The sequence below is a fragment of the Notechis scutatus genome, chromosome 14 (genome assembly GCF_049901735.1).
Source record: "Notechis scutatus isolate UNSWTSFEM ecotype Mainland chromosome 14, rNotScu1.2, whole genome shotgun sequence".
Lineage (NCBI taxonomy): Eukaryota > Metazoa > Chordata > Lepidosauria > Squamata > Elapidae > Notechis > Notechis scutatus.
The window spans coordinates 51,121-76,434 of NC_142022.1; the positions used below are offsets into that span (position 1 = coordinate 51,121).

General features: G+C 47.3%; 2 protein-coding genes across 4 annotated transcripts in view; both read right to left on the bottom strand.

Moving 5' to 3' along the window:
- Positions 1–1,965: 1,965 nt before the first annotated feature.
- Positions 1,966–17,542, bottom strand: PAQR6 (progestin and adipoQ receptor family member 6). Of its 3 annotated transcripts, none has more exons than XM_087943754.1 (8): positions 17,268–17,537; positions 15,440–15,680; positions 11,103–11,230; positions 9,157–9,362; positions 8,017–8,143; positions 7,535–7,631; positions 5,355–5,499; positions 1,966–4,377 (listed from the first exon to the last, which is right to left on the bottom strand). In XM_087943754.1, exons 2-8 carry the CDS (start codon positions 15,488–15,490, stop codon positions 4,106–4,108), a joined length of 1,026 nt encoding a protein of 341 aa, XP_087799880.1. In that variant the 5' UTR covers positions 15,491–15,680; positions 17,268–17,537; the 3' UTR covers positions 1,966–4,105. The 3 variants fall into 3 exon arrangements, with proteins under 3 accessions (XP_087799880.1, XP_087799882.1, XP_087799881.1); XM_087943755.1 differs by having other exon boundaries at positions 4,161–4,377; positions 5,341–5,499; positions 17,268–17,542; XM_087943756.1 differs by lacking the exons at positions 15,440–15,680; positions 17,268–17,537 and having other exon boundaries at positions 9,157–9,379; positions 11,103–11,183.
- Positions 17,543–21,941: 4,399 nt separating this feature from the next.
- SMG5 (SMG5 nonsense mediated mRNA decay factor) overlaps positions 21,942–25,314 on the bottom strand; it is a 41,833-nt gene continuing 38,460 nt past the window's right edge. The window contains exons 21-22 of the mRNA XM_087943492.1: positions 24,611–24,749; positions 21,942–23,060 (exon numbers count right to left, since the gene is read on the bottom strand). Of these exons, the coding sequence (XP_087799618.1) occupies positions 22,977–23,060; positions 24,611–24,749 (223 nt within the window). The 3' untranslated portion in view covers positions 21,942–22,976. The remainder of the gene's footprint in view (positions 23,061–24,610; positions 24,750–25,314) is intronic.

Below are 25,314 nucleotides of genomic sequence, written 5' to 3' on the forward strand. Positions count from 1 at the left end.
AGTTTCCCCACCAGTTTCTGACAAGCTAAGACAATTGGGGGTGGGGAGCTGGATTCACTTAATGACTTTGTGATTCACTTAACAACTGCAGTGATTCAAGGAGAGATTCAACCTGGAAACAAGGAGTAATTTTCCTGACAGGGAGAACAATCAACCAGTGGAACAGAAGTTGCCTTCAGAAGTTGTGGGAGCTTCATCACTGGAGGCTTTCAAGAGGAGACTGGACTGCCCATCTGTCAGAAATGGTGTCAGGTCTGCTTGGGCAGGGGGGTTGGACTAGATGACCTACAAGGTCCCTTCCAACTCTGTTAATCTGTAAAGAACAGAAGTTGCCTTCAGAAGTTGTGGGAGATTCATCACTGGAGGCTTTCATGAAGAGATTGGACTTCCATCTGGAATGGTGTAGGGTCTCCTGCTTGGGTGGGTGGACTAGATGACCTACAAGATCCCTTCCAACTCTGTTAATCTGTTATATGTCAGAAATGGTGTAGGGTCTCCTGCTTGCGTGGGGGATTGGACTAGATGACTAGGTCTTCTAGTCCAACTCTGCTCAAGAGGAAACCCTGGTCAAATGGTTGTCCATTCAATCTCTTCTTAAAAGCCTCCAGTGATGGAGCATCCACCACCTCTGGAGAAAAAGCTGTTCCATCGTTGTAAAGTTCTCACTGTCATCAAATTTCTCTTTATTTATAGGTTCCCCTCGCACATACGTGCTAGTCATTTCCGGCTCTAGGGGGCGGTGCTCATCTCCGTTGCAAAGCCGAAGAGCCAGTGCTGTCCAAAGACGTCTCTTGGTCACGTGGCCGGCAGGACTAAACGCCGAAGGTGCATGGAACTCTGTTCCCTTCCCACCAAAGGGGTCCCTATTTTTCTACTTGCATTTTTTTACGTGCTTTTGAACTGCTAGGTTGGCAGAAGCTGGGACAAGGAAAGGGAGCTCACTCCGTTACATGGCGCTAGGGATTCGAACTGCCGGCCTTTCTGATCGACAAGCTCAAAGTCTTAGCCACTGAGCCACCGCGTCCCTGATCTCTTTATTTATAGGTTGCTTCTTTTCTTGAAAGTTCTTCCTTGAAGAACCTCTCAATCCCATAGGGCAGTGTTTCTCAAGCTTTGGTCATTTGAAGACTTGTGGACTTCAAGTCCCAGAATTCCCCAGCCAGACCTCCCAGGAATTCTGGGAGTTGAAGTCCACAAGTCTTCAAGTGACCAAAGCTTGAGAAACTTTGCCATGGAAGAACCCAAGTGGTGGGATTCAGCCAGTTCGCACCAGTTCGGGAGAACCGGTTGTTAACTGTCTGAGCATTTTGGTGAACTGGTTGTTGGAAGAAATCATTAGGGCAGAGAACCGGTTGTTCAATTATTTGAATTCCACCACTAGAAGTACCCCAAGGAACCTTCTACCACATTTCTCTGCCCATGAATTGTCTGGATCTCTGCTGAGGAACTTTAAAGATCTGTAGAACTTTAATGTGGACCAGAGCAAGTCCTTTTCCAGAAAAGCAACCAAGGGAGCAAGTCAGAGCAATGGAGGAACAGCTCCATTTGGTCTCCATCACTTTCCCAAACCAAGTTTCCAGGAGGTCATGATATGAAAAAGGCGAGAGTTTGGAATTCTTCTGCTCTTCCTTTTCTTTCCATTTCTCTTTGATATCATAAGCCTTTCCAAAAGAGACTCCAAGCCATGGTTGCATGCAAGTTACTATGGGAACCCTTTTGAGATATGGGGAAAAAGAGCAGTTGGCAAATAATGTGGGTTGACCGAACCACCACGGCAGAGTAAAAACTCCAAGAATTATACGCTCACCTACTTATGTATTTACACAATTATATAACTTAATCTTCTTGAAGTCTTCTGCCTTGAAAAGAGGGTTGGACTAGAAGCTCTCTGAGGTCCCTAACCGTGTTCTACTTCAGAGTTCATTATGGACCTTCCAAACAAACAAGCAGAGACAAAAAAAAATGAACAATTGGTTTCAAATTTTATTTTTTCCCGTCTTTCCAGTTTTGAAGCAAGTCTGTTTCATCTCAAACACCACAATTATCCTTCTTTTTTTTTAAAAAAATAAACAAATAACATCTTTATTTTGTTAAGACAATAAACAAGATATATATTTCTCAGCCTGGTTTCCTTCATGTATTTTTGGGGCTTTCTTGTGACTTGACTGACTTTATTTATTTTTTTAGCAGCAAACACTGTTTGTCCAAACAGAGAGAAATTGATACAACTCTTCAAAGTATATCGGGGCTGTCCCACAACACTAAAGAAAAAGACAGTTAATTAAAAGTTAATATATTGTTAGTCAACTGGGTGATCTGGGCCCTCCAAGCCACAGAGCTGGAGAGAAAGAACACCTCAAAAAGGAAACCTCTCCATTATAGAACTCGCTGCCAAGTATCGTACACTCCTTTCGAACCCTGATTGGCCACATTGGCTAAGCCACACCTACCGTTGCCTTCTTGGGCCAATGGGAAAGGGCTCATACAGATAGACCTTGATTTACGACTGCAATGGGGGTGGGGGTGGAGTCAGAATTTTCCATTTCTAAGCGAGGTGGTTGTTAAGTGAGCCACGTAGGATTTCACGACCTTTTCTGCCACTGTTGTTAAGTGAATCACGGCAGTACCACAGCCGTTAAACAAATCCAGCTCCTTCCATCGACTTGGCTTGTCAGAAGCTGGCTGGGAAGGTCCCAGAGGGTGACCCCGCCCTCCCCATGACCCTGGGGAATTGCTGCGACAGTCTTAATTGTGAGGACAGGCCACAGTTCATTTTTGCACCATCAAATGAATGGTTGTAAATCAAGGACTACCTGTCATGCTATATAAGTTGACTCCCTCTTCTTTGGGGCAGCCCGTCAAATACTGGAAGACTGCTATTCCTGCCCCCCGAGTCCTTCTTTTCTCTAGACTAGCCTGCCTGGATACCTTCAAACCTCCACTCCCATCATCTTCTCTAGAACAGGGGTCTCCAACCTTGGCCACTTTATGGGGTCTCCAACCTTGGCCCCTTGAAGACTTATGGACTTCAATTCCCAAAGCTGGCTGAGGAATTCTGGGAGTTGAAGTCCACAAGTCTTCAAGGGGCCAAGCTTGAGAAACGCTCAAAGCTGGCTGAGGAATTCTGGGAGTTGAAGTCCACAAGTCTTCAAGGGGCCAAGGTTGGAGACCCCTGCTCTAGACAATGGTTGGCTCCCTTGATCCAACGATCGAAGGAAAGACCGACCTGGAGATGCCTTTTTCTTCCAGATCTCTCTACAACCTGCCTCGACCCTCCAGCCATATTTGCTACATACTTGGTCCATCTGTTGGGGCAGCTTCCAAGCATCTCTTGGCTACCATCTCCTTGGCTTCTTTCCGAGATGATTTCCCTTACGCATGTTGTGGGGAGGAACATGGGCCAGTCCTGGAGTCTGGAGGAGGCTCTGATGAGAGGTCTGTATCAAAGGCAAATATGGGGCCAGGCCATCTGACATTATCAGCTGCCTTTGGAGTCAGAGATAAGTGGGGCAGAAGAACAGCTGAAGACTGTTCTCTTCTTCTGGCAGCTCTGTGCATGAGCACATTGGGAACAGGCTCCAGCTGTTCTTCTGCCCTGCTGATCTCTGACTCCGAAGGCAGCTGATAACTGTCGGATGGCCCTGGCCCCATATCTGCCTCCAATGCAGAGCCCTCGTCAGAGCCTTCCACAGACTCCAGGACTGGTCCATGTTCCTCCCCAACCTCCTCACTGTCTGAGTCTTCCGCCAGCTGTGCTGGCCACTGGCGGGCCACAACAATGCATGGGCAACCCTAACTTTAGCCTGGAATTATTGAACTGGGCAGGAACTGAACTCAACACCCCCTTGCCCGGCAAAATTGGAGCCCGCCTTCTCTCCTGCTTGTCAGGCCTTCGCCACCAACACAGGGAAATACAGTCACAGTTAGTCCTCGACTTACGATGACAATGGAGTCCAACATTCTGCTCCATTTAGGCCCCTTCTCCCCCAGGGCTCCATTTCCCTCCACGCCCAGGCGATCTTCAGGTATGAAGGCATCACCAGTGAGTTGGCAGGGCCCGCCAGTCCAGACATGCCACCGTGGTGGGGGTCGTCCCCCCCAGCAGCTACTTCTCCTTGGGTCCCTCCGGCTCGAGAAGGCTGCCCTGCAGGATCCGGATGGAACCTGGTAAGCGGAAGAGGGCCACAGTGAAGGCAGCAAAGAGGAGGAGGTTGCCCACCAAGGTGGCACCCAGAATGACGAAAGTACGGGTGAATGTGGCCGGCGGGCTGTGGGCGCTCAGCCATGCCCGCCGAGAGTTCATGTCGCCCAGGATGGCTTCCAACTGGAAATGAGTGCCCACCACGGCACAGATGTGGAACAGCTGGTGGCTATGGCCTAGAGATGGGGGAGAAGAGGGGTGGGAGAGAATAACAGAATAACAGAGCTGGAAGGGACCTTGTAGGTCATCTAGTCCAACCCCCCACCCACTCAAGCAGGAGACCCTGCCTACACCATTTTTGATGGACGGCTGTCTAGTCTCTTCTTCAAAGCTTCCGGTGATGAAGAATGAGAAGAGGACACGGAGAGGAATGAACACTATTTTAAAAAATAGTAGAGTTGGAAGAGACCTGTTGTGGCCCATCAGCTGCTGCCCCCCCCCAGCAGCCAAATCAGAGGAGGAGGAGGAGGAGGCAGAGTGGGAGTCAGGGTCAGCATCAGGGCAACCTGAGAGCTCCGAGGGGGAAGAAGGAATGGAGCTAGCTGAGGCGGAGCCTGGGCTGTCCGTCAACCCTCAGACAGAGAGTCAACAGCCCCCAGGTCTGGAGGTGGCTGATGAGGAAGAGGAGGAACAGCTGGGCCCAGTGCCTGACGCTTGGATGCACAAAAGGCAGAGGAGAGGAGAGGAGAGGAGAGGAGAGGAGAGGAGAGGAGAGCAGTGGAAATCTATGAGACGGTCCTTGGGACGGAAGAGCCACCGCTGCTAGCGAAGCCCCACCCTAGCTCTGGGGATGAAAGGCAGGGGGAAGAGATGAATAGATGTGGCAGACAACTATTCACCTCCCAGATGGACAGACTTGTTAGCCTGCGGTGAGAGACAAACTTTTTGCTGGGGCTGCCGGCCTCCTAATAAATAAATATTTGAGTCCATGGGGAAGCCAGATTCACTTAACAACAGGGCAAGAAAAGTCATAAAATGGGGCAAAACTCACTTAACTGTCTCGCTTAGCAACAGAAATATTGGGCACCATTGTGGTCATAAGTCAAGGACTACCTGATTTGTAAAATAATATAGGTGGGATACTAACAAACAGACAAACCCATCAACTTTCTGGCTTCAGAAACGCTTCATAAACGCACATATCCTTGCTTACCGATGAAATCGAAGCGACCGGGAGCCAGCCGTTCCGGCAGATGCGACGCGAAAAGGAAGCCAGTGAGCAGGGCAAAGAACAGGTGGTAGAAATAACTAGCCACGGAGTCGTTCCACGTACAATCATCGCCAAAACAGAACAAAAGCTGGAAAGGAAAGGAGACCACCACGAGTTGGCCCTCAAAAGTGGAATCAGAGTACAGCAGAGCTCATCCTCCCCAGCCGCCCAGACCGTGGACTATGGGACCAGCACAGTGATGCTTACGACAAGATGGAAAGTCACTTTACTCCCAATTGCCAAAACTCCTGACAGACCGTCCGATTTTGTATTTCTGGAGTAGTATTTAACACCTACTCGTCTTTAAATATTATTTAAATAAATAAATCTTTAACCATAGTATTTATTCTCTAGAATTGCATCAACATTTGCTTGTAATTTGAAAGCAGAATGGAACTCTGTCTGGACAAGACCAAATTACAGGCGGTCCTCGACTTACAGCAGTTCATTTAGTCCAAAGTTACAATGGCACTGAAAAATGGGGACCGTTTGTCAGAGTTACAACCTGTGTAGCACCCCCCAGGTCACAGGACGCTTGGCAAATTCGGACGCTTGGCAACTGGTTCCTACTTATGACGGTTGCGATATCCCAAAATCACCCAATTCCCCTTTTGGAACCTTCTCACAAGCAGAGTCAATGGAGAAGCCAGATTCGCTGAACAACCGGGTTGCTAACTTAGACACCCCTGCAGTGATTTACTTAACGGAGGGCAAGACAGGTTGTAAAAGGGGGCAAAACTCACTTAGCCAGTGTCTCACTTAGCAAGAGAAATTTTGGGCTCGATTGTGGCGGTACGTCGAGGACCAACTGTGCAAATCTCCCCGATAGCCTGATAATGTTGGGAGGAGCCGTTCTTTCCACCCATTGAGCAGCTGAGGGCTGGGGGTCTGCTTATCTAGCCATACCCCAGGCAGCATCTCTTCCCCTCTGAGTGTTGTGGTCCACCAGCGGCCTGCGGAGCTGGCAGCAGAATCAAACAGTGGGGAGGAACATGGGCCAGTTCTGGAGTCTGGGACTCAGACGGTGGTCCTGTGTCCAAAACAGAGATGGGGCCAGGGCCATCTGAGAGTTATGTGCTGACTCCAGAGCCTCCAGAATCTGACAGCAGCAAGGCAGAGGAACAGGGGGAGCCTGTTCCCAGTGCGCGCTTGCTCAGAGTTTCCAGAAGGCAAGAACAGTTAAGACAAAAGGGGCGACTTGGGAGTAAGGCTTGGAGGTGATTGGCCCTCTCCCATAAGACATAAAGGAGGAGCAAAGGGACAGGAACCTTTGTGGGAAGCAACTTTGTTCATTCTGGTCGGTTTAAACTCTGCAGCTTCGTATTGACTTTGGCTTTGTACAGCTAATTGGCAATTGGCAGCCTTTCAAGGGAAATAAAGGTGGGTGCTTATCAGCCTTATCCCGAAGGACTGTGGCAGACTTCTGTTGGACTATTCATAAACAATTTGGGACTCATGATGGGCTGTGAATGCATATAATTCACAGCCGTTTAAATTAATAAAAACAGGTTTTTGGGAACAGCCTGTGATTGTTTCTGTCTCAGGAAGCTTTGGTCAGAACACCGAGTCTTCCAAGGCCATCCCCCCTCCCCATACAGCCTGCCTTCCTGCAGAAAAGCTCCTCTCTCTTTGAGGGGGCAAACCATTTTGCAAAGAAAAACACCCTCCCTCAATGAAGCCCATCCTCAATATTTCCAGAGATGTCCCCCAGTTTGGCAGTGTGGGCTAAACTACGGCTGATCCTTCTGATGCAGAGGTGGTATTCAGCTGGTTCAGACCAGTTCTCGAGAACCAGGAGCAGCAACGTTGAGTAGTTCAGAGAACCGGCCAGTCCCACCTCTGACTGGCCCTGCCCCATCTCTTCTCTGCCTCCCATTGAGTCCCAGCTGATTGGCTGGGTCTTCTTTGGTTGCCCTGCACAGGAAAACAGAACTGGAAAGCAGGTTAGGGGGGTGGGGAGGAAAGGGGGATTTTGCAATATCTTTCCCCTGCCACACCAAGCCACGCCCACCAAGCGACACCATGTCTACCAAACCACGCCCACAGTAAAAAAAATTGAATCCCACCAAGGGACCCACAGCCCTGCCCAGCGTCCCTTCTCCCCTCTCCCCTCTGGCGCCTACCCTGAAGAAGAGTGGGATGTTGTCGAAGAAGAACGGGTAGACGAAGGCAGCTGTCCGGACAGTCTTACTCCAGCGGGGCCACCCCAGCTCTAGGAACCTAGAGAGTGAGGAAGAGGAGGAAGAGAGGGAGGGGAAGGAGGAGGAGGAGAAGAGGAGGAAGAGGAGGAAGAAGAGGAAAAGAAAGAAGAGGGGGAGGAGTAGGAGGAAAGGAGGAAGAGGAAGAGCAGGAAGAGCAGGAAAAGCAGGAGGAGGGGAAGGAGGAGGAGAGGAAGAAGAAATTTCTTGCAATGAGAACAACTAACCAGGGGAACAACTTGCCTCCAGTGGTTGTGGCTGCTTCATCACTGGAGGTTTCTAAGAAGAGATTGGAAAGCCATTTTTTCTGTAATGGTACAGGGTCTCCTCCTGCTTGAGCAGGGGGGGTGGGTTGGACTAGGAGACCTCCAAGCTCCCGTCCAACTCTGTTAGTCTGAAATACCTACCGAGAATAGCAAGAAAGGCTGGTGCAGATCAAAGAATTTATGGCAGCCATGGGGACAAAGCAGTGATGCCCCAGGCTGTTGACCCAACGATCCGGCATGGCGTAGGCGCCATATGTGAACGCACAGCCTGAAACACACACAAGGACACGTTTAGGAGGGAGGGGGCTTCTAATCCTGCCTCCATGACTCAAGGCTCAGAATTGTGAAATACTTTGCGGTTGGTTCCCTGTCCCATAGGGGGGGAAAGAGTTCTCAAGCCCATCTTCAGACTACGCTGTATTTCATTGTGGCTTTGAAAAATCAAAGCAGTTAAGGATGGAGTGATTTGAGAGTATATAAATGCACATTTCATTCATGGCAGTTTTTCTCAATCTTGGCCCTTTAAGGATGGATGGACTTCAACTCCCAGAATCACCCATTCGGGTGGATTTCAACTCCCAGAATTCCCCAGCCAACATGGCTGGCTGGGGAATCCTGGCAGTTGAAGTCCATCTCTATTAAAGCTCACTGGTGGAGGAATTCTGGGAGTTGAAGTTCACGTAAAATTTAGAAACTCTGGTTCATTCTCTTCCCCAACCTGGTATCTCCCAAGAAACTTTGAAGCTGCAGCTTCCAGAATAATAATAATAATAATAATAATAATAATAATAATAATAATAATAATAATAATAATAATAATAATAACAACAACAACAACAACAACAACAGCAACAACAACAACAACAACAACAACACTAAGACTAAGACTACTACTCCTACTCCTACTACTCCTACTACTACTAATAATAATAATAACAATAATAATAATAATCTTTTAATGACCCCATAATCCCTTACGGGGTGGAGTCTGGGCACTTGAATGGAGCTCCGTATTTACTGACCGGATGCCTTTCCTGTCGCCAGTGCTGAGTTTTCCCCCCCCAGCAGATATATTCTCAATGTGCCCAGAGAGAGAAATACCTAGGCTGAAACTCACAGCCTCCTGATTGTGAGGCGAGAGCTCTACCACTTGGCCCCCGCACCACTCATCTGTAGCTTCCAGAATGCCCCAGCAAATTTGGCATTTGGTAAAAAAAAAAACCAACCCCTCGGAAAGGAGACAACAGGAAGAAGGTCAGCCTTAAAACCACAAGCCCTTACCCAAACTATAAAGGCTGAGGGCATTGTAGTCCAGGAAATAGCAGATGTGTCGCGCATGGGTGGACATGGTGCTGAAGGTGTGAGCACAGCTGGACGTGAAGGGATAGAGGCAGACCAGAGCCATGTAGGCCAGGAATGGCCAGCTGTAGGTGTCGCTCCAGAAGTCCAAGCGATAGGAGAGCATCACAAAGCGCCATAAAAAGTACCTGGAAGGGGAGAAAGGCTATCAACGCTGTGACTCCCCTTTGGCCGCTGAACTGACCCATCCAACAATGCAGAAAAAATATTGGACTAAAAATACATATATGGTCAGAGGGTGGTATTCAGCCATTCTGACCAGTTCTGGAGAGCCAGTAGTGGACAGTTCTCTGAACTATTTTGAGTAGTTCAGAGAACTGGCCAATCCCACCACTGACCACCCCCCCATCTATTCTCCGCCTCCTGAGTCCTGAGAACGGAGCTGGAAAGCAGGCTAGTGGGGTGGGGAGGGAATGGGGATTTTGCAGTATCCTTCCCCTGCCACGCCCACCAAGACACGCCAAGATTTGGATGAGGAAGAGTCTGAATTTTGATCACGGGCAATGGTTGTAAGCATGAAAAATGGTCACTTTTTCCAAGGCTATGCCATTGTAACTTTGGGTTTTTTTAATATAAGTTTTTTTGTTTTTTTAACTTGATCATCTTCCATTAAACAGTTTGTTGTCTGGGTACAGATGTCTCTGGGCTACTACAATCAAAATTTACAATATTCATTACATTGATCATAATTCTCTATATATATAGAAGAGAAATACCACTCAGGCATCATCACAAAATCTCCAGAACCGTAAAGCGTACAAACTTGAAATCTTGACTTCTAAGTGCTCACTAAGAAAGGATTTTTCCAAATGACCATCAGAGCATTAGCATTTCCTATATTATTATTATTATTATTATTATTATTATTATTATTATTATTATTATTATTATTATTATTAACAAGCTCTGATGCTAAGGAATTCTACTCACCCACACCACCTGAAAAGAAATCTCTTCCAAATGCAAAGCACAAGCAGAGGAGAGGAGTTTCAGCTTCAGTTTTACTTTCACAATACCAAGCAGCTTTAGTACAGAACAGTTGAGTTAAGCCACGCCCAGTCTCCTTGCTGTCTCCTTGCTCATACAGCAAATACTGTTTCAGTTTCCAAACAGCCCTCAACTCTCTCACACACTGACAGGACACTAGCCAGATGAATACCGATGGATACTGGTAGGCAGAGGCAGAATCCCCCCCCCCCTTATTTTCCTCCCCCAAAACTAAGCCCCATCACATAGTTTCATTGCGAGGCACAGGTATTGAGCTAATCTTACAATATTAATAATCAGCATTATAACTCTATTCATTTCTCCCTCTTAACATATCTTCTGATGAAAATATTATATTAGGTAATGGCAATCTTAACAATCATATATAATTATCATCATATTGTTTACATCTCTATCTTAAACATATATTCCTTATTTCATTAATCTCTATTTATGTTTCTCACTTCTATTTTTAGTTTCCAAAAATCTATAAAATAGCTCCCATGTCACGTAAGACTCGGTGTGTTCTTTTTCCTTTATAGCAAGCGTTAATCTGTTCATTTCTGCACATTCTAATATTTTCCTAAGCACATTCTCATCTATAGGGATCTCCTCCGTTTTCCAATTTTGAATGGTCACTAAATGAATGTTGCAAGTTGAGGGTTAGCCATAAGTCCTCCAGGAAGAGAATCACTCGAGCAGTTGGTGCAATTGGGCAAAGAGGAGGAGGAGGAGGAGGAGGAGGAGGAGGAGGAGGAGGAGGAGGAGGAGGAGGAGGAGGAGGAGGAGGAGGAGGAGGAGGAGGAGGAGGAGGAGGAGATAAGACGAACAAGCAGGTACCAACCAACCCCTGAATTGGGGCTAAAAATCCACAAACTTACCAAGTTGGAAGGAAGTGAGTCCAAATATTGACAGTTTCATTGTTCAGTTGGAAGGAGCTGAGGACGCAATCCAAGGCAGAACTTTTGGGGTGTCGGTACCCCGACATGATACCTTCTTCCCAGAAAATCTATGAGATAAAAAGCGAGAGATCTAAAAACGTTGGGATTACAGTCCCCATGTGTCAGCCTTCAAGACACCTTTCCTTTCTCTTGCTATCTTTTCGGCTGCCATAGTAACGGGGGTGGTGGTGAATCAATTGAGCTTTGTGAGAGTGGGAAGTGTGCTGGAGGTTTTAGAGAATGAACTGAATAACTTGGGGAAAAAAACTTTTATTTTTTATGCTTATTTGCTTGCTTACTGAGCAACTGCGGTTCCTTATCAAAATAGGCCAAGGTCAAGGGCCAGGTGTCTGCATCACCACCTGAAGATGCCCCACATGACAGTATACATATCTTCAATTGGATGGACTGTTTGAACTATGGTGGGTGGGAATGTTGCCATCACTTTGGATATGTGTTTTTCATGCATAATTCCTCAGATCTAGAATTACTTTGATGCTACCACTTGAATTCCAGTAAAAAGTTATTTTCTCTATATTAATGGAGTCTCTATATTAAGAGTGTCTTTCTTGGATTTTGAATGGAGCACCACCTTCTGGGAGCCCTGACAGTGGGAGTCTTCATTGAGGCTCAACTGTCCTCAAATTTAACAGAAAAGCAGAAAAGTTGGAAGGGACCTGGGAGGTCCTCTAAGCCAACCACTGCTCAAGCAGGAGATCCTTCTCTTCTGCTTCTCCTCCTCCTCCATTGTCCTTCTCCTCAGCATACTAGGTTTTCTAGTCTAACTTGGAGACCTTCTAGTCTAACCCTTCTCTCCTCCTCCTCCTCCTCCTCCTCCTCCATAATGTTGGGAGGAACCTTGGAGGTCTTGTAGTCCAATGCCTTACTCAAGCAGAAGACCCTTGTCATCTCCTCCTCCTCTTCCTCCCCCTACGCTTCTCCTTCTCCACATAATAGAGTTGGAAGAGACCATGGAGGTCTTCTAGTCCAACCACTGCTCAAGCAGGAGATCCTTCTCTCCTGCTCCTTCTCCTTCTCCATTGTCCTTCTCCTCAGCATAATAGGTTTTCTAGTCTAACTTGGAGGCCTTCTAGTCTAACCCTTCTCTCCTTCTCTTCCTCTTCCCTCCCACTCCTCCTCCTCCAAATAATTGAGCTGAATGGGACCGTGGTGGTCTTCTAGTCCAACCACCTGCTCAGACCCTGTACCACTTCAGACAAGAGAGCTTAACCTGGCAGAGAAGATGGTAACATCTGGCTAGCTATAATATTTCCTTTAAATTCACTGAGTTTACTGCCTCATTCAGGAATCACTGACAAACTCTACTCCTAAAGCCAATTTCCTTCGAAAATTATTGTTATTCTTAACTGCTTTGATCCTGGTTCTTTTTCAGGTACATAATCACAGCTGCCTCCGTCTCGGGGTTAGGAGTTGGGCACCTCACATCCCTGATCCGAATACAGCTTTTGCCGCACTGCATAATTTCACACCTAGGTGCTCTGGAAAACCATCAACCTTTGGTGCCTTTCCATGTGCAGGAAGTCCTCACCTTATGGCCAAAATTTGAGCCAGAATTTCCATTGCTAAGCAAGACAGTTGTTCAATGAACCCTGCCCAGTTTATGCGCTTTTGCTGCCACCATTGTGGAAGTGAATCACTGCCGTTTTTAGGGGAATATCTATGGAGAGTCTCAACCATCCATGGTTGTTCAAAAATGCCTGCTATGGAAGAATGGTTACATAGTGGATGGAGATGGTTGAAACGGCACAAAATGTTATGGCCCGCCGGAGGCCAGCGGAGCTGGTGGCAGACTCGGACAGTGAGGAAGTTGGGGAGGAACGTGGGCCAGTCCTGGAGTCGGGGGAAGGCTCTGACGAGGGCTCTGCATCAGAGGCAGAGATGGGACCAGGGCCGTCCAGCAGTTATCAGCTGCCTTCAGAGTCAGAGATCAGTGGGGCAGAAGAATAGCTGGAGCCTGTTCCCAGTGTGCGCATGCACAGAGCTGCCAGGAGAAAGGAACAGCTGAGGAACAAGGGTCAACTCAGGAGTAAAGCCACAGGTGGACAGTGAATAGCCCCTCTCATAGGGAATAAAAGAGGAGTGAAAGGGGAGTGGGTTTTTGCAGGAGACAATTAGTTCATTTGGGTGAAGATCTGTTCCTGCATTCTTGCCAAATATTGTCTGCTACAGTGTGACGTCTGAAAGATATTAGCCTGGCAACTCTCCAAGTCTGATAAAGGTCTATAATTTTGAAACATCTTGAAAGGCTGTTGGCCGGGACTTTGCTGGAGAGGAATTCACTGTAAACTAAACTGTAAACTAAACAGTTTATCGGGATGAAGAGTCAGCTTTGCGCTGTTGGGGAAGTTTAGGTCAAAACACAAAGCTGATTACCTTGATCAAAGAAAAGAGCATAAGTACTTTTGTTTTCACATGGAAACCACTTCTGAACTTCGTGCTGGATGTGGGAGAGAATGAAACTTCGATGTTTATAAAAAAGGTACAAAAGGTGGTAATATAAAAATTATTTTCCGAAAGACAACTGGACTTCTTTGATTTTTCTTCTTCTCATCCAAGAATAATATACTTAGACTTCGGCAAGGCATTCGACAAAGTAGACCAGAACCTACTTCTTGGGAAGCTAGAAAAAGTGGGATAGATAGCACCACCACCAGATGGATTTGCAACTGGCTGGCAAACTGTACTTAACGAGTAGTCCTTAATGGGTCTATGACTACCTGGAGGGAAGTAAGCAGTGGGGTGCCACAAGGTTCCGTCTTAGGCCCAGTACTCTTCAATATCTTCATTAATGACAGGTGAGGGAATAGAAGGGAAACTTACCATATTTGCAGATGATACTAAGCTGGCAGGAATAGCTAACACCCAAGAAGATAGGCTCAAGATCCAGATGGATCTTGACAGACTAGAACACTGGGCCCTATCTAACAAAATGAAATTCAATGTAGAGAAGGATAAAGTCTTACATTAGGCAAGAAAAACCAAAAGTACACATATAGACTGGGTGAAACCAGGCTCAATAGCAGTAGCTGTGAGAGGGATCTTGGAGTCTTAGTGGACAACCAGCTAAATATGAGCCAGCAGTGTGCAGCAGCAGTCAAAAAAGCCATTGCAATCCTAAGTTGTATTAATAGAGGGATACAATCAAGATCAAGTGAGGTACTAATACCACTCTATAAAGCCTTAGTACTGCATCCAGTTTTGATCACCACATTATAAAAAAGATGTTGAGACTCTAGAAAAAGTGCAGAGAAGAGCAACTAGGATGATGAGGGGACTGGAGGCTAAAACATATGAAGAATGGTTACAGGAACTGGGCCTGGCTAGTCTAGTGAAGAGAAGGACCAGGGGGGACAGGAGAGCAGCTTTCCAGTAGTGTTCCACCAGGCTTAACAGCAGTAACTCTGAGATGGATCTTTTACATTTTTTAAAAAAATTAGATTTTTATTATATTTTCTACCAATACAAATCATATTCACATTTATGACAGCGTTTTGACATCGACAAATATAATTATCTTATAAATCATATTATGTTTTATATACATCAACCAATAACTGTTATCTCTATTTATACTTATCTCTATCATATATACTTATATATTTTATGTGTCTACCGTATCATTCTCTTGAAGTCACTTATAGTAATTACACTAATCCATTCTTCTTATTTTTTGTATCTATTCTCTAACCATTAATACCATTTATGCCAAATTGAGTAGTATTCGGAGTTCTCCTTCTCTTTCATTTCTCAAGTAAGCATATCCATTTCCGCACATTCCAATATTTTGTTTAGGACTCTGTGGGAGTGTTGGGTCCTTTCTACATTTGGGCAAAAGCTATCCTGGCTGCCATTAGGATGTGTAAAATAATATATTTTATCTCTTTTGGGTATTGATCCTTGATTATTCCTAATAGGAAGAGGAAGTCGGATCTTTTAAGTTTTAGTAGACAACCAGTTAAATGTGAACCAGCAGTGTGCAGAGGCAGCCAAAAAAACGAATACAATCCTAAGTTGCATTAATAGAGAGATATAATCAAGATCAAGGGAGGTACTAATACCACTCTATAAAGACAATTAACCAGTGGAACAGAAGTTGCCTTCAGAAGTTGTATGGGCTTCATCACTGGAGGCTTTTAAGAAGAGACTGGACAGACACTTGTCTGAAATGGTAGAGGGTCTCCTGCTTGAGCAAGGGGTTGGACTAGAAGACCTCTGAGGTCCCTTTCAACACTGTTATTCTGTATTCCATTACTCACCTGAGGTACTTGATGGATCCTGAAGATTTGAGGCAACTTGATGGTTAACATTTCTGGAGATGAGAGGCAGAATTCTTCTTAAAAGTATATACATATATATGTGTGGGTATCCCCAAAATAAACTCTCGGTGGTCCTTGGTGGTTGGTGATGAGGGTTCCCACCTTCTCCGGGACAGGACACGATAGGTTCAGCAGCATTGGTGATCTGGTTCTGTTCCACCATGAGAAGTCAACTCTGCCACTGAATTTAAAATGACAGCTGCTTTGATATCTCCAGAAATTACCACTAATCCAGCACATCGGAGAATTGTCAAAAATAAAATAATAATAACGAATAATAAAGAACCACTTCTTCTTTATAAAATGAATGGTCAGGGTGTTGATTCTTGCAAATCCTGATTGTGTGCTATCACAAGTATACAGGTGTCTTTTCTCTAATTCAGAGTTTCTTCATCTTGTCGATTTTCAGATGGGTGGACTTCAACTCCCAGAATTCCTCAGCCGGGTGGGGAATTCTTGGAATTGAAGTCCACCCATCTTAAAGTCACCAAGGTTGAGAAACACAGCTCTAGATTAAAATAAAAGCAGTTAAATCATTCTCTCCCTCCCTCCCTCTTCTCTCCCTCCCTCTCCCTCTCCATCCTCCCTCTCCTCTCTCCCTCCCCCTCTCCTTCTCTCCCTCCCTCTCTCTTCTCTCCTTCCCTCTCCCTCTCTATCCCCCCTCTCTCCTTCTCTTCTCCCTCCCCCTCCTTCTATCCATCCCTCCCTCTCCCTCCCTCCCTCCCTCTCTCTCCATTGCTCAACATTCCTCAATCAAAGGGCGGCTTCAGCTCACAATCGTAACTTTCAACACCCCACCAAGAAAATCCAGTTTGCATTCACAACCCAAAATGAGATAACAGACCCAAGGTAACACCTCCAACTTATAAAAACACTTCAAGAGTCTAGCAGTTAGGAGCACTCCATAGCCTCCAGCTGACTTCTCTGTCTCTCTTCTCAAACACTTCCCTACTCAAAAATGCTAAGAAAATGAAGGTTTATTTTAGAGGGTGAACTCATTGAAAGGCATTGGTTTTAAGAAAAAGATGCATAATCCCAAGGCTTTCAGCAGGCAGTGCCTGTTTTGTTTTGTTAGTTTTGTTGTGACCTGTTTCAACTGGGGGAGGTCCAGACCTCCAACCCTGAAGGCACCTGAGGAAGGAGAGAAACGTAGCATGCGGCCTTTTCCCTCTGCCTTGAAAAACTTTGTCCAGCAACTTGGAAATGCTGGAAATTCTTGTTTAAAAAAAAGAAGAAAGAAGGAAGGAAGGAAGGAAGGAAGGAAGGAAGGAAGGAAGGAAGGAAGGAAGGAAGGAAGGAAGGAAGGAAGGAAGAAAGAAAGAAAGAAAGAAAGAAAGAAAGAAAGAAAGAAAGAAAGAAAGAAAGGAAGGAAGGAAAGAAAGAAAGGTGGGTGGGTGGAAGGAAGGAGGGAAGGAAGGAAGGAAAAATAGGAAGGAAAAATAAGAAGGAAGGAAGGAAGGAAGGAAGGAAGGAAGGAAGGAAGGAAGGAAGGTGGGTGGAAGAAAGGAAGGAAGGAAGGAAAAATAGGAAGGTAGGAAGGAAAAAAGAAGGAAGGAAAGAAAAATAGGAAGGAAGGAAGGAAGGAAGGAAGGAAGGAAGGAAGGAAGGAAGGAAGGAAAAAAAAGGAAGGAAGGAAGGAAAAATAGGAAGGAAAAAGAAGGAAGGAAGGAAGGAAGGAAGGAAAGAAAGAAAAAAAGGAAGGAAGGGCCACCCCGTCCTTGGAAGAGTGGAAGAAAACCAAGGCAACTCCTAGAGATCCAAGCCATACCTTCTGCGGAGAGGATGGGACTTACTGGGGGGATCCCTGCAGCCCCCCAACCAAACTGCGTCCCTCTCATTGGTGCCTTCCGGATTGCTGCAACTTCCTTGAGTGTCTCTGTTGGTCCCCTCCTTCCGTCCAACTTGGTTTCCTTGCCAGCCTTGATGGACGCCTGCCAAGACGCCTTCCCTCCCTCCCTGCCTGCCGGCGGAATGAAAAGGGGCCCTGTTGTCGCAGGAGCCACAACCCAAAACTGAGGAAGCAACAAAGAAACTCATTGAAAGCTTTCTCCCCCCAAAGACTTCGCAAAACAACAGCAAAATTCTGCCTTTGTGGCTGCAGGTTTAGGGCAGGGCAGAGTGAGATCCAGGCCCAGGTGTGTGTGTGTGTGTGTGTGTGTGTGTGTGTGTGTGTGTCTGTCTGTCTGTCTGTCTGTCTGTCTGTCTGTCTGTCTTTCCAAAGGCTCTTTCTGGAGGGGGATGTGAGAAGGTGCAAATACCTGTCCCAACGTTGTTGGCCATAAGGTAAGACAATATTTTGCACAGGCTGTTCGGAGAGAGAGAGAGAGAGAGAGAGAGAGAGAGAGAGAGAGAGAGCTTTCCTCAAAATACAGGTAACCCTCGCTCTACAACTGCTTTGTTTAGTGACCATTCAAAGTTACAACGGCATTGGAGGAGGGAGAGCGAAAGAAAGAGGGAGAGAAAGAAAAGAATGAGAGACAGAAGAGAGAAAAGAAGGAAGGAAGGAAGGAAAGAAGGAAAGAAAGAGAAAGAAAGAAGACAAAGAAGAAAGAGAAAGAAAAAAAGAAGGAAAGAGAGAAAGAGGGAGAGAAAGAGAGAGACAGAGAAAGGAAGAAGAAAGAAAAGGAAGGAAGGAAGAAGGAAAGAAGGAAGAGAACCAAAGAAGAAAAGAGAAAGAGAGAAAGAGAAAAGAGGAAGAAGAATGAAGGAGGGAGAGAGGGAGAAAGAAGGAAGGAAGGAAAGAAAGAAGGAAAGAAGGAAGAAGAGAAAAAAGAGAGACAGAAGAGAAAGAAAAGAAAGAAAAAGAAGAAAAAGGACAGAAAAAAAAGGAGAGAAAGAAAAAGAAAGAAAGAAAGAAAGAAAGAAAGAAAGAAAGAAAGAAAGAAAGAAAGAAAGAAAGAAAGAAAGAAAGAAAGAAAGAAAGCTCTTCTGTTGGGAGGGATCAGCTCCATCATCTGAAAGGACACCAGAGTGTGATGGGGTGATTTAAGGACACGGTGGCTGTTTTTGGCTGCTGGAGCCGCAGAAGCAGAGAAAGGCAAAGACTTCAAGCCAAACGCAGAGCGCTTTCTCTGCCTCTCATGGCCAACCTTCCCCTGGGCTTAAAAGGGGGAAAAAGGGGGAAGACCTCATCAAGGGGCTGATGCTATGCATTTTAATTAAATCTTAAAAGAAGAGGGCAGCCCAAGCCTCCTCTCCTGCCCTCCAAAGCTGGGCCAGCCATCCCTGCAAGGGAACCACTTAACTCCCCAGATGCCAATGGACCCAGTCCATTGTGTTCTTGGAAACAAAGCAGTGGTGGGATCCAGGTTTTTTTTACTGCCAGTTCTGTGGGTGTGGCTTGGTGGGTGTGGCTTGGCTTGGTGGTCGTGGCAGGGGAAGGTTACTGCAAAATCTAGGTTTGAACAAGACTTTAAACTTGCCCATCTTCCCACTTTCGAAACTGCTTTTTCCCAAGCTTTTTATTGCTGTTTTCAACAGCCCAGCATGAAGAACAGAATTGGAAAGGGAAACTGCTTTTGAACTTCATGCTCGGTGTAGGGAAAAAAAGGAAACTCTTGATTTTGGGTTTGGCTGATTAAATAGGCTTGTCGTGATAGAAATGGCTGTTAGATTAGATTAACAGAGTTGGACAGGACCTTGTAGGTCATCTAGTCCAACCCGCCCACCCGCTCAAGCAGGAGACCAGACACCTTTAGTATATACACTATTATGTGAAAAGTAAAAAGCTGAGGTTGGGTTATTATTCTGCTGTGCCAAGAGTCAAGAGGTCAACACTTTTTTTCCTTCTTCCCTTTGCCTTACACATTTTCTTCTTCTCCTTTTCTCCCAGTATTTTCATTTTTCTTTGCATTCCGTATTTTGATAAACGAAGAAAAATATGACCATAAAGACTGGATATTGCCAAGAGGAAGGGACTAAGAGGACCCACATTCAACCAAGACTTTCCAATGAAGCTGAAAGGACTCTCTTCACAATTTCAAAGAAAAAAGATGGCTTGATCAATAGAATAGTTGTAGCTCAGGGTCGAACTGTGGGGTTCTTGGTGCTCTCTGAGCCTTGGTGGGTTTTCTTCCAGGCGTTTCATCACCAAAAATAGGTGAGATCTTTAGTGCTATCACTACCACCACTAGCACTGATGAAGTTACTTTGGTAATGAAACACCTGCAAGAAAGCCCACCAAGTTCAGAGAGCATCAAGGACTCTACAGGTGAGTTAATGTTAATTTTGCATTTGCTAAACTCACAACGGCACGAAAGCTCTGTGGGTCACCACGCAGCCGTCTGGTTCTCTTTTTGGCGGTCTTCCATGCCCTGGGCTATTCTGCCCCAACTGGGCAGCACTGGGTTTATTGCGCTCCACCTGAAAAGACGTTTCTCCACAGACCAACCAGGGAGCAGGCTGTTCTGACCAAGGCTTCCCGAGACTGTAATTAAGCACTCTTTGTTTTCTTTCAACACTGGGAATTATGTGCATTCCCAGCCAGTAATGAGTCCCAAACAATTGCCCGAGATAAGCACCCACCTTTCTCTCCTTTGAGTTGCAGCCAACAACTAAAGTGCCAAATGAATTGTAAAAAACCAAAGTCCACACAGAGCTTCAAGGTTGAATCCGAACAGAGCGAACGACTTTGCTTCCTGCAAAGGTTTCTCCACCTTTGCATTTCCTTCATACCTTATGGGAGGGACAATTACCTCCCAGCCTTACTCCCTTTTGTCTTAACTGCTCTGGCCTTCTGGCAGCTCTGCGCATCTGTGCACTGGGAACAGGCTCCCTTGGGTCCTCTGCCTCACTGCTGCCAGACTCGAGGCTCCGGAGTCACCAACCCACTCCCAGGTGGTCCTGGCCCCATCTCTGCATCAGACGCAGGACCCTCATCTGAATCCTCTCCAGACTCCTAGACTGGTTCCCGTTCTTCCCCACTGTCCGATTCCGCTGTCATCTGCACAGGCTGCCAGCAAACCACAATACAGGCTGGGCAGGCCCTGTCCCTTGGAGCCCAGCAGGTGCTCCTTCTACCTGTCCAGGTGAGCATGAAAGAACAAATCTTTTGAACCCCCAAAAAAAATTACCCTTCTCCCCCTCCAGGTACAAACGAAGCTTCTTGATTTCACAAATGTTTATTTATGGCAATGCAATTCCCCTTGCTCCAAAAAACGATAAAAATTAAAAAAATGCTCCTGACATTGTCAACAGACAGGCGAGCCATGGCTCAGACCGATGCACCCCCCACGCCCATGACAAGCACTTGAAGAGAAGCCCCTGACCAGACCGCCAGTCTTGGCTGCCAGGGTGGAGACCCTTAAACGCTCCATTTTAAAAATGTCCCTTCTGAATGAGCTTCCTTCCCACTCCCCCCACCCCACCCCCAAAAACAACACAACCCCAAGTTAAATCAATGCCAAAATTGTGCAGATCACCCCACAAATGCCGACGGTTGCAGAGTTCGCCCTCCTGCAGGTGTCTTACGAGCTGAATGTGCTGACACCCCCTTAACCCGCAGGCCAGCCCCACTCCCCTCTGAGTCTCTCTGAAGGTTGAGGGGCTTCTCCCTGATCCCTTCCTGGGTCGGGGTGGGGGGAAGGAGGGCTACTTCCATTGCCAGGATTCAAAAGCAGGACCCATCCACAGAATGCTTCTTTTCCGGGGGGGAGAGAAGGGAGGGGTTTCTGCGACGGTAAGCCAGGGATGAGGTGAAACCCTCCCAGTGCTGAAGAGCCAAGCCAGCTCTTGGTCTGCCCACCACTCCGAAAGGGAAGGAGCTGGGAAGAGCTGCCTTCTCTGGGAGGGGCCTTGGGGGAACGTGGGGGGCGGCAGGCAGCAGGGGGAAAGCCAGGCAAAGACAAGAAAGAAGGAAAGGAGGGAGGGAGGGAGAGAGAGAGGCAGCCAAAGACCGCACTTCCTGGTGGCAGAGCTGCAATGCAGGTGTGGGATAAGATCAAGGCAAATGGCATTTTCTCTGCCGTCGAACGAAGCTGCGCGGGGGAGAGAAAGAAAGGGTGGCAGGTTGACGATGCCACTGTCCACGTGGCTGGGTGGAAGTCCCACGCTTCCTTTTTGCACGTCTGGGCAAGACAGGGGCCAGGCCTCAGGGCTTCCTCTCCAGGCAGGCTGGGGGGGACGGGATTTCCAGGCCCGCCGCGCCTTCTTCCCTTCTCCCCCAACTGTCAGAATAAGCTAAGCGCATGCAACGCAAGGATGACGTCTCTGGGGGTATTATAGAGAATAAAGACGTTTGGTCCGGCTACTCCAGGTTGGAGGGAGAATTGGGGGCTGCTACCGATTTGATTACCCCGAATGGGGCAAAGCCAAGCCCAGCATCTTAAAAGAGTTCCTTCACCCTCTCCTGCATCCCACTTTCTAAAGGGAAAGAAGGGGAGAGCAGGCCGGTGAGGGGAGGGGAAGGTTCATCAGAGTCAGTCCCTGGTTTTTTTTTTTAAAAAAATTGGAATTTCCCTCCCTTTTTATCTAGAAAGCCCCTTTCCCATTCTCCAGGCAATGACACAAAGAGTCTGGCTGGCTTTTCCCCTTTGCAAGGGTTACTCACCCCCTTGCATCCAGGAAAGGGTGGGGTGGGGTGGATGGGGAGTGGGACAGACAGCATGCAAAGGCCCCGGGGCTGCGGAGGAGGAAAAGGGGAAAGAATGGGGGGTTGTTTTTTTTAAAAAAGGACAAAGGTAGAGAAAGAGAAACAGGGCCAGGAAATAAGTATCTTCCATCCTAAAACTTTTTCCCAGGTCCCGTGCTACTCTTGGCCATCCTTCCAAGGTTTCGGAGTCCGACTGGCACACCAGCCTCCCTTTGTCTCGCCCTGGAACGAGGGCAGCCCCCTCCCCGCCAAAAGAGTCAATTTCGCTCGAGAAACACAATGAAGGGGGACTAGGGGAAAAAGGAACATTTAAGTTAAAAACGAAGAGGAGAGCGTGCCCCTTTCCCCCACAGCCGGTTTCCGAAAGAGCCTCCTCTGGCGATCCTGGTCGATTCCCGCCAGGATCACGCAGGCCCCCTTGGGGAGGTTTCTTCCTGCAGTGAGGAGACAGGAGGGGGGCAAAAATCAAGGGAATTTTTCCTTTTTTGTTTGTTTGTTTCATTGTTAAGCCGAGCTGCCAGCGCCTTTCTGACGAGAAACCGAGCGAGCGTCAGAATGGGCCCCCTCCCGCCCGTCTCTCCGGGGCATGGCCAAGGTGCGCCTCTCTTCCCCCAGAGGGGCTGCAATGTCCCCACGTGCGCCACCTCCTCTGCGGGGAGGGGAGGTGATGGCGGGGCAGTTTGCGTTCATGTTGTGTGTGTGTGCCCCCCGCCTGGGTGTTTGGCGCACACACACCCCCGGTGGCTCGGGTGTCATTTGGTGGGTTGCCGCCGCGATTGCGTCGTGTCCAAGGTTAGCGCCTGCGGTGTGACGTTCTTGCGTTCCGATGCGGTGCGTCCAGAGACGGGCAGACGGAGCTTCAACCAACCCGGGGATACCCAAGGGGGCTCAGCCCATCTCCTTCCACTGCTTGTAAAACTCCACGACATTTTGGATCTCAATGCTGGCGCTGGCCGCTGCTTGGATCGCGGACTGAGGAGAGGAGAGGAAAGGGTTCCAGTGAGCGGGCAGAGAAGGACCCAGCCTTGTAGCTCGGCTACCTTCAAGGCCCCACAGCTCATCTAGCCCAACCCCTTGCCCCGGGCTGGAATCCACTGCTATTGCTGGCCTACGGAAATTGTTAATCTTCCTAGTTAGAAGGGTGTCAGGAATCCAGCAATCGCCCTCATTAAATCATGATTCTCAAGCCAAACTTCAAAAAACTTCAGAGGATTCATTAGAGGCGACCTACTGGCCCTGCCCTGTGTGAAGCCAACTCTGGCAGACGTAATTTACAGTCCCCTGTGACCCTGTTTCCCCCCATCCCCCCTGGGTGTGTCATAAATCAGATTCTCCAAATGAGCCCGTTCAGACTGGGTGTCATCCTTCACGTTCTCCAATTAAATATATTCACGGCAAAAGCTCTGGTAGTTTAGTTACAATCTTTTAAAGATAACAGTTGGAATGTACTTCCGCTTCCAAACTGCTGCATTGCTCTTCCAGATTTCCTTCCTCACCCCGCCCTTTTTTTTTATGGCAACCACTAAAACAGGCATAGGAATGTTTTATGAGTTGACAAAGGGTGTTATTGCTTTTTAATTTCTTTTATAACTTGGTTTTTTTATTGTATGAGGATTTGATCCCAGTAAACCGCCTGCAGTCACTCAAGAGCGAGCCGGGCAGCTATATAAGTTGTCTTAAATTTTAAATCTTTAAAAATTTTAAATCTTCTTGACTTCCCAACAAGGCATTCGCGGGAAGCGGTAGTGGCAATGGGGAAGACCATCGTTATTTCAAAACGTTTATTTTGATTTGTCTTTCATAGAAAGGAAAGTCTAGGGATGGGGTGTCAAACTCAAGGCCCACGGGCTGCAGCTGGCCCGTGGGGTTGCCCTGGAAAGAGCAAAGGAGTGCCGGCAGTGCCTCTGCCAGCAGAAATGGGGCCTGGGGGAGGGCCTGTGCGACTTCCCTTGGACTCCATTTTCGCTGGCAGAGGGCTAGCAAAACAAACTAAAAACAAAACAAAAGGAGAAGTTTTTCTTTCCCTTTTGCATTTGAGCATCCAAGAAGAGACAGGAAAGGAGAAAAGGAAAGACAAAGAAGGAAAGATGGGAAGAGAGCAAGGAAGAAAAAAGAGGGAAAGAAAAAGAAGAGAAGAAGAAAAGAGAATGAAGAGGGAAGGAAAAAAGAAGAGGGGAAGGAAGAATAAAAGAGAAGGAGGGAAGGAAAAAGAAGAGAAGAGAAGGAAGGAAGGGAGGGAGGGAAGGAAAGGATTATAATGAGGGGAGCGGTCTGAGGGAAGTCCTACCTTAGCACTTGGCCACCACAGGTGCCCCCCACCAACACAAGTGACGTCGAGCTGGCCTCGTCCCCGGCCATGCCCACTACCCTACCAGGTCAAACACAACCCTGATGTAGCCCTCAATGAAATAAGAGTTTGACGCCCCTGGTGTAGGGTTTCCTGCCTGAGCAGGGGGTTGGACTAGAAGACCTCCAAGGTCCCTTCCAACTCTCTGTTATTCTATTCTATGCCAGACACCTACCTGCATGGGAGCAGAAAGTTTGCTGGGGTCCTGGAGTTGGAAGCCGGTGATGACAGTCACCATGCCAGCCGTGTCGTCTTCGCTGCCTCCCTGAGAGGCGGTCAGCTGCTTACAGCTGTCCAAGATCTTATAGAGGTTCCTGGGAAGGGAGGATGAAGGACAAGATGTTGAAACAAGGCAGCAGCAGGAGAGAGAGAGAGAGAAAATCTGGTTGGCAAAAGCACACCAGGCACAGGTAGTCTTTGAGTTACGACCCACCATCGAGCCCAACACTTGTGTTGCCAAGTGAGACAACTTGCGAAAGGAGTTTTGCCCTGTTTTACGACTTTTCTTGCCCCAGTTGTTCAGCGAATCATCGCAGCTGTTTAGTTGTTAAGCGAATCTGGCTCTCCCATTGATTTTGCTGGTCAGGAAAGGTCACTAAAAGGGATCAGGTGACCCCCCTCCCAGGATGGCGCAACCATTGTAAATACGAATCGGTTGCCAAATGTCTGAAGTTTGATCGCGGGCCCACGGGGAGTCTGCAACGGCCATTAAGTGTGAGAAACAGCCACAAGTCCCTTTTTTCAGTGCCGTTGTAAGTTTCAACAGTCCGTGTAAGTGCAAGTTGAGCTGTATGCATACATGCGTGCGCTGCCCAATGGCTTGCGTGACCCAGTTCCAAACAGGCCACGTCCCGGTAGTGGGCCACGGCCCCTTAAGGG

What these genes read in the sequence shown, in the direction of transcription:
- PAQR6 (XM_087943754.1), bottom strand. Translation starts at nt 15,490, where the DNA reads ATGTTAACCATCAAGTTGCCTCAAATCTTCAGGATCCATCAAGTACCT. An exon ending in ACATCCCACTCTTCTTCAGG is followed by an intron (nt 5,500 to 7,534) that starts GTAGGCGCCAGA and finishes TTTCCTTTCCAG; the next exon opens with CTTTTGTTCTGTTTTGGCGA. An exon ending in CGGTCGCTTCGATTTCATCG is followed by an intron (nt 4,378 to 5,354) that starts GTAAGCAAGGAT and finishes CCCCATCTCTAG; the next exon opens with GCCATAGCCACCAGCTGTTC.